Source organism: Ochlerotatus camptorhynchus, unplaced genomic scaffold (assembly GCF_037179485.1).
Source record: "Ochlerotatus camptorhynchus isolate MF236.1 unplaced genomic scaffold, CSIRO-AGI_Acam_v1.1 ptg000055l, whole genome shotgun sequence".
Taxonomy (NCBI): domain Eukaryota; kingdom Metazoa; phylum Arthropoda; class Insecta; order Diptera; family Culicidae; genus Ochlerotatus; species Ochlerotatus camptorhynchus.
Window position 1 is genome coordinate 4818545 of NW_027040545.1, and position 12224 is coordinate 4830768.

The following is a 12224-nucleotide window of genomic DNA, read 5'->3' on the forward strand; positions in this document are numbered from 1 at the left end:
AAGGTGATTGTTGCAAATGTAATCGTACTTATTTAAAATAGTTCCAGTTTACCAAAATTGATGAAATTTTGGGTTTGGGCTCCATTTTTAATGCAGATGACGAATATGCATTTACCTCAATACCCTTGAAGAACCCAATTGAACAACAATACAATTAATGGTAAATGGCTCATCCTTGTTCGGGAAAAAGTGATTTTTCCTATGGTTAAGATACATAACAACCCCCTTGTTCTATTGTAGATTTCCCCATTTACCATAGATTCTATTGTGAAAATAATACATGCTGTGGTTATTGCTTATCTTTTGACAGATACACGTATTTCGTCTACTACTTGCAGACTTCATCAGTACCAAGTACAACAACACCACAGTGGTTGTTGCTTACATAGTTTGAAAATGGGTATTTTTTTACCCATTAATGGGTTTTCACGAAACACCGTGGAAGCCCTGCTGTAACTGGGAAGATGATTAAAAATCTGTAAAACCCAGATAAATCTGAAATACTGGCAACGTTGCTTATACACACCTTCCACCAGGATTTTTACCAACCTTGCAAACATTGCAAAACGTCAAAATTAATACTCATAACATATTTACATCGATAATCAACTTGAACTTTATGTATTCCCAAAAGACATTGAATTTTACCATTTTTATTTAATCATGAGATCTGTTTAGTATCTTTTTGAACTAAATTTACGCGTTTTCTGACAAAAGCGGTGTCCATCTAGTAATCAGCTTTTAATAATCACTGCACCATGCCAGGATTCGTTGCTGTTCATACTGGTAAGTAAACATCAGCTAGCATCTAAAATAAATAACAATTTGTTGCCAACAAAAGGTGCAGGAAACTGCATAGATGAAACATTATACAAAAATGTTTGCAAGGAAGCATGTATTCAAGGGGTCAATGCACTAAAGAATGGAGGAAGTGCATTAGATGCTTGCGAGCTAGCAATAGTGACGCTGGAAAATTCTTGTGCCACTAACGCTGGAATCGGTTCAAATCTTACATGGGATGGCCAAGTGGAATGTGACGCTTGTATAATGGATGGAGCAACATTGCAATTCGGAGCATGCACGAATGTTTCAGATGTGAAAAACCCCATCAGTTTAGCCCGTCATCTATGCGACAGACAATCAAAACTATTAAGTTTCGGAAGGATACCTCCAATGATTCTGGCGGGCAAAGGTGCATCGGCCTATGCCAAAGAAATAGGGCTACAAATAGTACCAACAGAACATATGGTATCAGCGAAGGCAGTCAAAAGCTATGAGCATTATAGACGAAATATTGCCAAATACGAAGAGATCAATCGAATGAAACTGTCACCACTGGATACGGTCGGGGCAGTTTGTGTCGATGCCGAAGGAACGATCGTAGCTGGATGTAGTTCCGGTGGCCTATTGCTCAAGGTTGGTGGACGAGTCGGACAAGCTTCAACATACGGTGCTGGATGTTGGGCTATGACAGATGAATCAACTTGTATGTCTGCGGCCACCTGTACTACAGGGAATGGCGAATATCTTATGAAGACACTCTTTGCGAAAGAGCTAGTAGATGATTTGATAACATGCAACTGTCCCATAACCTCGCAACATCAAACTTATAAGAGAAAACTACTTGAATCTCCATTTCTGTCGAAACAAAGCGAAATTCACGCCGGGTCGTTATCAATCATTTATAACACTACCACTGCCGATGGTGATTTGCTGTGGGCCCATACGACCAATTCAATGTGCTTAGGATTTCAGTCAACTAAACAAAAGAAACCTAAGGTCTGTAACATCGGTATGTATGCATTTTCCTTCATCTAATTGTAATTGTTTTTTTTTTTCACAGTTCGTTTTATCAAAGTTACCACCAAACTTGTCTTGCGGAGTAAAAACAGTTGTCAGTGGGCATCATTTCAAACTAACGTATTAGGAGCCGGAGAAGACGCGGTTGCAGTGCTGTTCGCAAATTTTCATCCAAACTAGCCAATATAGAGAACAATTTAGCTGAACGTTGATGACTCATCTGTTACAGTAATTTAAATGTGTAACAACATTTCTAAAAAAATTAGCTTTTATTTCCGTTCTCGTGATTTCAAAACATTGATATTGTTCAAAACATGCAGTTCTACAATTTTACTATAATTTTGTATCGAAATTTGTGTTCCGCGCAATTTTACCTTGATCATACTTTTCAGCAGATGGTTAAAAAATGGATTGTACTTGTTGAACAAAACACATTTGCAACATATTGGTTACTTTGCATGGAAATTAGTCTGCGCTGCCGAATAGCACTCTACAATTAAGTCCGTTCCTTACAGATCAATTTCCTATAGGATGAGATATCTCAATTTCACTATACTGCCGCTTTTCGCATGTCCGTCCCATGGCGAAAATCATTAATCCGAGTAAATCGCATTTTATGTTTGATTCGTACCGTTGCTTTTTATGTGATAGAACAACCAATTTCGCTGTCTTTGCAAACTGTTTCTGAACAAAGTTGTTGAGTTCGGAGCCAGTATTACGAAAATATGTGTGATTAGCTACCATTTGCATTGAAACACTCAGTTTTGAACGACTATCGGACCGACAAGCGAAGAGCGGCAGTATACGGCTTATAAATGCAAATGTGAGCCAAATAGCTACGTAGATTTTCCTCTTGTACTCAACACCTTTTTTGGATGGGTCGATTATCGAATCCTGACATTAATAACACAAGTTGTGTCGGATATTCAGATTGTATCACAGGAAAGAAAAGTCTCAATCATCTTCGAGCTATCGAAAGGAAGACAGAAATAAAAAGTATTTTCAAAATAATAAATTCATTAACTATAACCATTGGAATCAGGAGCCATATTGTGTAAGTCGAAATGCTATTTAAAAAAGGTAAAAGTACAATTTATTGACTTACACAAAGTGACCCCAATTTTATTCTATTATTCGATACGAAATCTAAGTTCCCCCTACTGTGTAACCTGACTTATAACGAATATACGTAGAGAGTACCCCGAATACAACGGATAATTCGGGAATGATCTGAGATTTTGGCGTGATTGCTTTTGTAAACATACACGCATATCACCGATTTCTCGCGAAAAAAAAAAGCTCGATCTCAAAAACTAATAACACGACCAGGTAGAGGAATGATTCCGCTATCATTATGTATTCAGGATACTCGTATACGACGTATACTGCCCATAAAAGCATAACTGTCCCATAGCAAAGATGGGACAATTATACGAGTATCGGCCGTATATTCGTTATAAGTCAGGTAGCACAATAGTCTACGAGTTGTGTCACTCTGCCATGTTGGTGTTCGCTGATTCAAAGAGTAAATGGAATAAGCATTGAGCTGTCCATAGTTGGGCGTTGTTGAACTTGTGGTACTTACACAACAATTCATGTGAGTAGTAACCATATAATTACAAAATAACTTTAAAATTTAATGTAGTTGTTGAAGATGCTAATTTCAAATAACAGACTAAAGTGATATTTTTTATACGATAGATGAGGAGATTAAAGTATAGAATTGATAGTTCCGTTAGAGTACGGCAGTGTGAAAATTGCATATAGAGAGTAGAAAGCCAGCTAGGACAACTTCAGGAAGGTACAAATCCGTTTTATCATCTCTCTTTACCAAACTCCCCCGTTGGAGAGGGATGGTGAGGGGTTCATAGAATGGGAAGGGCCTGCTTAGTGGAATGGCAACCTTTCATTAAATAGTTCAGATAGGCTAGAAATGACAGGTATACAGTAAGAGAATGTAGTTTGAGTAGTGGAGACCTTGTTACACAAAAAACTTATTGTTTTAACATAAAAAAGACCTTGATACTAAAAAAAAACTTATTGTTTTAACATAATTCAGTTTCTTTCATGTCTTTTCAGTGGCAATAAAAAAAAACTTATTATTTTAACATGCTTCAGTTTGTCAAAATATCGTGCTTATTATTATGCTATGGCTAATTTAGAGCATTTTGTGTAAAATAGCAGTTTTGTAATAAGACTACAAGCTTTATATCCATTCATGGACATTTTGCTTGACAAAAATAATCAATTTAATTCTTAGACTATTGATTTATTATCCTTGCAAAGGCATTAGATGTAATCGACCTTGATTTTTATCAGATAAACTAAGAAATTGAAGCAGTAAAAAATGTTAATATAATATAATATAATATTAATAATGATTAATATTATATTATATTATATTAACAAGGCTTTCAACAACCCTGACCATGATGTTACAAATTTCAAACATAAATGGTTCCGCAATGTTCTACGAACATTTTTATTTATGACAAATCAACAGGAATGATATGAAGCATCTGATTATAAAACTTGAATCAGAATAGTATTCCATAGCAACTTACCAATCAACTTACCTCTAGTCTCGTTTTGCGCGTTTGTTCTTAATAACCAACACATCTTCGTCGTCTGTCTCTACCACATCGTCCTCCTCATCACCATCGTATGCAAGATCAGGCTCCTCGTTGTCTGTTGCGTTCAATAACCCTCGCTTACGACTTATGGTATTTGTGATCAAGCATGCCCTCCAATTCAGAAGCTCTCGGGTCAAGAAACTGATGTCACTGTATGAATAACTGGTCAGTACAATCATGTTGTCATTCCAAATCTTCACAACAGGCAGCAAAGACCGAGCCGCAGCCATACAAGCAGAAGCCAACAAAGAAGGGCGAATATTGGTCATCTTAATGTCCAAGAGTGTCACATCCAAAAATTCCAACACCAACTCAACAGCACGAGTACGCCTATCGTAATATTGTTCGTCGCTTATAGTCGAAGCGAAATCGATTCTTGAGACAATATTTAACACCCAGAACTCAACAAATACGGAAGTAGTTGGGATGATTAGCTGCCATTTGAAAAACTTCAACAACATAAGTTCGAGTACTGCAAAGTCCGACAATACGCAAGGGCATTTGAGTAATTCGTTCAGCTTTTTCGACGAAGGCACATTTGGTTCATTTTCCTCAAGTTTAGACGCCAGTAAAATGCAACACGAACCGAAGAGTTCTAGTCTGTTGTCAGAAATGTTATGATTATCCATGAACGCATCCATCAGGTAGATCGCTAGAAGCATTTTCAAATCAGGTTGAAGACCACAAGGTTGAGATAAAAAACTTACCCAAATGTACAGTGCTTCTCCGTAGATGTTGGCGCTCTCCGACACTTTGAATGAAGTTTACCATAAATGTACGGTATTGGAGCTGAGGTGACAAGTAGCGTATTATTAATCTGTTGTTTAATTCAGCTTCCTGTACAATCCACATTATCTCATCGCTGTACTCAGTACAATGTTCCTCAACGATACAAAGCTAAGGAAAAATATTCAATACATTATTGTTGCTTCCAACTCCCAGATCAAAACATACCGTTGAACGATATACAGGCAACTCCATTCTATGGATTTTCTTTTTAATTTCAACAATCTGAAATTTCCAAACTAATTTATAAACAATATTTTACGTTTTTTTTTTGCACATCCATTCCGGTTTTGAATACTCTTCTTTTATGATTCGCATTGCAAACAGGGATGCCAGGAATTCCTTGGTGCAACCCAATGAACTATATACAAGGGTGACACAAGAGGTTATTTGTTGGTATTAGTAGTAGAAAAGGGGTAAATAATCGGTTATGACGAAAAACTCACAAAATATTAACATGAAAAAAGTGGAGTTTGACGTCACGTAAGGTATGCTTCACAAACCCTACACGCTAACTTGAAAGTACCCATTAATGGTTGAAAAAGACCCATTTTGAAGAAAAGTGGCTTAACTCATTAAATGAGTAAATTTATTACCCATTAATGAGTATCTGTTACCCATTAATGAGTAATTGTTAATCATTAATGGGTAACAGATACTCATTAATAGGTAAAATTGTTTATTCATTAATGAGTTAAGCCACTTTTCTTCAAAATGGGTCTTTTTTTACTCATTAATGAGTACTTTCAAGTTAGCGTGTATGACCTATTTGGCACATCATTTTCATCACCTGTATAATATATTTTTAAACTCTTTGGGTGCAACCCAATGACGTTTATGCATGGTCCGAGTCAACTGCCTTGTCACTGGCTGGAGCCAACCAATGTCATTTATACAAGGGCTGGGCCAAAACAATGAGCTGGATTACCGAGGTAAAGCAATCTATTAAGGCTCTGAACCATTTGGTGGATTATTTTAACTTTTGGTTAAAATTTGACAGATGGAAAGTTATCGATTAACCCTGCTATCCGAGCGTGGTTACTTTTGACAGACAAGAAGTTAAATTTTGACAACCTTGGGTCGAAAACCGGTCGATCGACAAGGGATTCTCGAACATAGTAAATAACTTTCGAAATGTCACTTTTAACCACGAGTTAAATTTAACTCGGCAAATGGTTCACAGCCTAAGTTGTGTGAGTAAAACCCCTGTACGATACAAGCAATTAGTGACATCACCACTTGCGTTTACGTTGATTTTTTGGATTACTAATCCAACCATATTTCACGATCTGCTTCACCTCCACCTGTCTCATTGGGGTCAAAAGGCTTAATAGAGTTCTCCAGATGCACAAAAGTGTGCGTGAGACCGCGCGCTACCTTTTTAAGTAGTTGTGATATCGCGATACCTTTTTGTTTCTTCTTCTTCTTTATTTTTATGTATGGATGTTGGATTTTAGTGTTCGTGAGATTGCGCTTGGAGATCTCTATGACATAAGTGACATGTGGAAATGTTTAGTGGTGTTTGTAATGCACCGTAATGTGACGTATTTCTATCTGTTCGTAGTGTGTTGGCAGTGACGTATTTCTATTAAAGCCCTACAGTAAAAGTATGGACGACTGTCACCACAAAATTGGAAAAAGCTGTTCCAATCGAGCAAAGCGGTGCATTTTGACGGTTCGATTGGAACAACTTTTGACAGACGTCCATACTTTTACTGTAGGGCTTTAATTTCTATCTGTTCGCAGTATGTTCAGCAATGTTTTCAATATTTTTGCTTCTAACACAAGCAAGCTGCCTGTTGCCCCAGACCTAAACGTCATTCCAAACCAACATGCAGCTTGCTGGTTTAGAATCAGAAAAGTTGCAAACATTGCTGAGCACTCAAGTGACGACGTCACTCTACCATAACATTCCATACCGCGAACAGTGAGATTTACGTCACTACCAACAGCAGTTTCGTGTAAAAAGATAAACATTGCAATGAAATACGAACCCCCAATAAACATTTGCACATTTCAAGCTGAACATTGCATTAGGCCCTACACTAATAAAAATTCAATACTTTTTGTATGTGTCCTACACTGAACGAATTTGACATATTCCTGTTATGTGGAAGTCTAATAAATTTGCGCTATAAGATAATCCATTGAAAATGATATGATTGAAAATGTGTCAGGTAAATTCTATATGAATATCTGATACATTTACAATGCTGATAATTTGGTTACTTTTATATGATCGTCATATGATAAATGAAAATCGATTAAATTATAATAATTAACTGAAATGGATTTGAAACCCATAAGCATAAGCTATACTTTTCACCACAATATAATATATGTGTCATAAATCAATCGAAGTAAAGTTTATGTGAAAATAACATGAAATTTACTTCTTCTTTTGACACATATATTTAATCGATTTCTAAAAATAAATTCGAAAAATTAACATCAGGCAGTGGGAGCTTTCACAGTTGTGCCTTTTTTTATTGTAGCTGATTTGGGATTCGATCAAGAACTGTTGAGGTGTGATGCTTTCGGTGTCTGTGCTCGATTCCACTGGGCCACGGCTGACTTCAAGATTGAGCTCGTTCAAATAGCATGAAGTAAGAACAGCTCTCCCGACATGGAATGTAGTGCAACTTTATGCTCGTTTTGCTAGAGTGAAGACAAATAGCACTGACAAATTTATGTTCCGTTTCGGTGGCGTGGTTTGTTCAAATCTTTCTTAATGCACCTGTGTGCAATAAATCAACGACTAAATTATATGATTTGATAGAACTGGCTCATGAAGTTCGAGTACTACTTGGGGCTGGAATCTGAATTAGCCGTGTAGAAGGCTTACAATTAGAATCATAGCAAAGTAAATATTACAGTAGAATCATTTTTTTTTTTTCAATCTCAATACAGTCTTTTCTGGAACCAATTATCATATGAATGAGTGTACGTTAACATCGTTGAAAATTGTTTCAATAATTTATAAAGAACAATCATGTAAGATGTATTTTATTGGGAGCGATATTCATCCCAGAAAAACATGCAAAAACAAATGCTTGCTGTTGGATTTCTTAAAAGGCATTTCTATATGACTATTTAATGATTGGGATAGATCTGTTTACAATCTTTAAACGTCAAAAATCAAAGCAAGCTATTACAATGAGATATACATGTTTTCCTATACTGCAAAGTTAAATGACAGTCCAATAGTTTCTACATGTCTATTTACACGCGACATATCAACAAACGTCAAAAATCAGTAAAAGCAACTCCAATAAAATATACATGATTATCTTATAAGATATATATTTTAGTGAGCAATATTCATCATGAAAACAGGTATATTTTACTGAATTTTCTCATAGTTTCTAGATGTCTGTTCCCACCAATGACATATCAACAGTTTTTCACCATGAAATATATCAGACAATATTCATATACTTCTTACCTTCGCTAACCACGTTCGAAGCAAAGTATTATCAAGTACTAAGTATGTGAAATTACGATAGAAATCATTCCATATCGCAGTCATAGTTTTTAAGTGATAATCCAATGGAATCTATCAATCATCACATAGAATGAATAAATATGCTGACATTGCTATGTTATAAGATGGATCCAATAAACGGTACATGTCGATTTGTTTCAGTGTACACATGAATTCAGTGCCAACATTTCAAAGGGGCGTAATTGCATTTGTAAACAATGACTTTCGTCTTCGATTTCTTGCGAATGAAAGCTCACTCATGAAAATGAATGACACCAGCAGGTAGAAGAATGTTTCCTGTCCCAGCTAGCATTGGTAATTTTGAGGGGTGGGTTTTTATTTTGCGAGAAATCGACGGCAAAAGCCATTGTTTATAAAAGCAATTACGCCCCTTTGAAATGTTGGCAATGTGATATACAAATGATAGATATGTGTCGGACACATAGTTCTTATTTGTACACACAAATTTCATGTGTAACCACGAACACCATTTCACCGATAGCCTTTGTGTTGCTGAGTTGCAGTCACCGACAAACCGACATGATTGACCATAGCAAAAACAATAAAATATCTGACCAAAGCACACTACTGACATCTGGCTCCGTGTTCGCGGGAAATATTTAGCTAAGCCATGAACGAGCATGCATAAGCTATGAATTGGTTCGTGTCTGATCTATTCTGGACAAATTATTTTTATCTAGATCAAAAACTCATATGGTTTTGACAGTTCGGGTCACTGCACATTTAAATAGACCGTTTTCGATCATACGTTAGAATTAAGTGTCATGTCGGTTTGTCGGTGGGGCAGTTGCCTTTACCAACCATATGTATTGTTTTTTTTTTTTTTTTATTGAATCTTACAAAAAATGGGTTGTTAAGAACCATTACCATTAAAAATTCTTGTTTTCTCCACATATTTTCGGAAAGAAAACTATATTATGAACCATTATACTTAAGGTTTGAGAATTTTCATTAACGCCATTAGTGTTCATCATTAGTAAACATTACCCGCAGTTTGTGCCACTTTTTCTCGAGTGAGTGAACTCAAATCCATCCGTGCACTCGTCTATAGATTATTCTAGGTTTCAAATCGTGGTTTCGTTCAGTTATAAACAACTGAGTTAATGAACATGACTCTAAAGCAAACATTTTGCAGATCAACCAAACAGGATCAGCAGGTTGTGTAGTGGTAAGCGTGATTACCTCTCACCCCAAAGGCTCTGGGTTCCATACCAGTCGGCGCCACGGTTATCACGGGGTGCATGTAAAGCTGTTGGACCCCGGTCCATGAGTTGATTGGTCGATAGGTCCAGGTGTGGGAGCTGCCTGGCGCCGGGAACATTGGTACTCAGTACAAAAAACCCCGCTAATCTGCACGCCGTGCAAACTAAAAATTGCTCAAACGTCATTAATGGCGGGCATTACTCGGATTAACTTTTAATACCGATCGTTTGGATGTTTTTTTTTTCTTGATTTAATCAAGAAAAAAATCCAAATAGAGTCGGTATTAAAGTTAATCCGAGTTAATGACCGCCATTAATGACGTTTGAGCAATATTTAGTTTGCACGGCGTGCAGATTAGCGGGGTTCAAACTAAAATTTGTGTTCAGATTAACAGTCAGATTACCAGAGGTCCAAGGTAACTATAATAAGTACTCGCGGTTGAAAATGAATTTGTTTTACATCATATGTACATTGTTTGCAATAAAGTACTATCCCATTTCCTACTCCCATTGCAGCACATCCTTCATATCAGCCAGATCTTGCACAACCGCACCATCCTCTGCCGGGACGATTTCCAATTGCCGATACCGGTCAACTAGGTTCATAAGCTGTTTTTCGTCGTCGATGGAAGCAGCTAGCCGCTCGTGCAATTTGATCTCCTCCTCCAGCATCGACAGAAACACACCATCTTTTTGGATTTGTTGTTCCAGCTCTTTGACCTCGGCTTGTAGCGATTCAAACTGTTCCACAGTGTAGTCCTTTCGGTGCATCAAATCCGATGGCAGTAGTATAGAATCAGGAATTGAAAAAGTACTCCTGTAAAGCTGGCTTAGTTTGTCCAGTATGGGACCACAATCGGCAAACATCTTAAGACTGATCGTATAACAATTGGCTCGCATTTCCATAGCCTCGTTATCAGGAATGTTGTGCTTTTTGATAAATTCATCCGTAAACGTAGCGAAACTGTTCTGAATGAGGAACTTTACCAACAACCGATCTGCAACGAAATAAGCATCAGTTTAGGTTTAGAATCTTCTCTCAAATCAAATGAATGAAACATACTTTGAAAGATGATATCTTCCGAACAGAAATTGAAATGTTGTAGTTCGTATTCCGCTTTTTCTGGATCCATCTTATTAAAAGTTCCACAAATTGTTCCACAAAAAGTTCAAAAAAATTCAAGAATAATATATAGATAATTATTATTATTCCTTCAGTTGAATGCTAAAACCGCCAGTTTTTCACCGTTCTGGCACAACATGTGAAAAGGTTCAATGTACGTACCAAATTAAACACTTTACATGCTACACGGAAAAACGAAACAACTCAAAATCGAGATAAGAAGTACACTAAGAAAAACATTTAATCTACACTAATAAAAATTCAACGATTATTTTTATATGTCCCACACATGAATTTTTGCAATGTGGTAAACAAATGATATTAATGTGTTGGACACATACTTCTTATGTGTACACATAAAATTCATGTGTAACCACACATACTATTGGGTTCTTTAAGGGTATTGAGGTAAATGCATATTCGAAATCTTCATTAAAAATGGAACCCAAACCCAAAATTTCATTAATTTTGGTACACTGGAACTATTTTAAATAAGTACGATTACATTTGCAAAAATCGCCTTATTAGCGCCCTTCGGTGTCACTTTGTATGGGAGCGAGCTGTCAGTTTGTCAGTTTAGTTTCAAACAGTGAAGTTATTATTTTGCTTTAAATCTTGATTTAAAAATCGAGATGAAAGCGTGTGGGCTCGAAAAAAATACAGCTATGCTCAGAAAACGAAGCTCTTTCAGATGATATATAAAAACCGATATATTTTTCAAAATTAAAGAACCCAATTCATTTGACTCATAAATTTCATGTGTACTTCTGAGTGGATTCTGTTTATGACACATGAATATCATGTGGAATTTTGCATGGAAATTCGCCAATAAAAATGTGTCGAATTTTATGAGTGTAATTAGGCTCTGAACCATTTGGTGGATTATTTTAACTTTTGGTTCAAATTTGACAGATGGAAAGTCATCGATTAACCCTGGTATCCCAGCGTGGTTATTTCTGACAGACAAGAAGTTAAATGTTGACAACTGTAGCTGAGTTCTTCTCGAAAACCGGTCGATCGACAGCACAGGGATTTTCAAACATCAAAAATAACTTTCGAAATGTCACTTTTAACCACGAGTTAAATATAACTCGGCAAATGGTTCACAGCCTTAGTATACAAGTTACACTAAAACCACAGACAAACAGACATAACACTCGCAAGTTGTTCATCGA

The 12224-nt window shown here is 36.5% G+C and overlaps 3 protein-coding genes across 3 annotated transcripts; 1 reads left to right on the plus strand and 2 right to left on the minus strand.

Moving 5' to 3' along the window:
* The first annotated feature begins 637 nt into the window (after nt 1-637).
* On the plus strand, nt 638-2795 carry Tasp1 (Taspase 1). Its single transcript, XM_065239326.1, has 3 exons — nt 638-786; nt 842-1779; nt 1844-2795. The coding sequence occupies exons 1-3, from the start codon at nt 759-761 to the stop codon at nt 1925-1927; spliced, it is 1050 nt and encodes a 349-aa protein (XP_065095398.1). The 5' UTR covers nt 638-758; the 3' UTR covers nt 1928-2795.
* Nucleotides 2796-4122: 1327 nt separating this feature from the next.
* Nucleotides 4123-5499, minus strand: CycJ (Cyclin J). The gene is made up of 4 exons (XM_065239327.1): nt 5388-5499; nt 5141-5330; nt 4377-5085; nt 4123-4319 (listed from the first exon to the last, which is right to left on the minus strand). The coding sequence occupies exons 1-3, from the start codon at nt 5412-5414 to the stop codon at nt 4379-4381; spliced, it is 924 nt and encodes a 307-aa protein (XP_065095399.1). The 5' UTR covers nt 5415-5499; the 3' UTR covers nt 4123-4319; nt 4377-4378.
* A 4811-nt stretch (nt 5500-10310) lies between these two features.
* LOC135717329 (uncharacterized) lies at nt 10311-11164 on the minus strand. The gene is made up of 2 exons (XM_065239328.1): nt 10990-11164; nt 10311-10924 (listed from the first exon to the last, which is right to left on the minus strand). Exons 1-2 carry the CDS (start codon nt 11057-11059, stop codon nt 10428-10430), a joined length of 567 nt encoding a protein of 188 aa, XP_065095400.1. The 5' UTR covers nt 11060-11164; the 3' UTR covers nt 10311-10427.
* Nucleotides 11165-12224: the final 1060 nt, after the last annotated feature.

Excerpts from the sequence above, each read along its gene's own strand:
- Tasp1 (XM_065239326.1), top strand. The coding sequence starts at position 759 with ATGCCAGGATTCGTTGCTGTTCATACTG. Across the intron at positions 787-841 it reads ATTCGTTGCTGTTCATACTG|GTGCAGGAAACTGCATAGAT; the intron begins GTAAGTAAACAT and ends TGCCAACAAAAG. Across the intron at positions 1,780-1,843 it reads CTAAACAAAAGAAACCTAAG|TTCGTTTTATCAAAGTTACC; the intron begins GTCTGTAACATC and ends TTTTTTTCACAG.
- CycJ (XM_065239327.1), bottom strand. The coding sequence starts at position 5,414 with ATGGAGTTGCCTGTATATCGTTCAACG. Across the intron at positions 5,331-5,387 it reads TGCCTGTATATCGTTCAACG|CTTTGTATCGTTGAGGAACA; the intron begins GTATGTTTTGAT and ends ATTTTTCCTTAG. Across the intron at positions 5,086-5,140 it reads GAGAAGCACTGTACATTTGG|CGATCTACCTGATGGATGCG; the intron begins GTAAGTTTTTTA and ends AAATGCTTCTAG.
- LOC135717329 (XM_065239328.1), bottom strand. The coding sequence starts at position 11,059 with ATGGATCCAGAAAAAGCGGAATACGAACTACAACATTTCAATTTCTGT. Across the intron at positions 10,925-10,989 it reads GGAAGATATCATCTTTCAAA|ATCGGTTGTTGGTAAAGTTC; the intron begins GTATGTTTCATT and ends ATTTCGTTGCAG.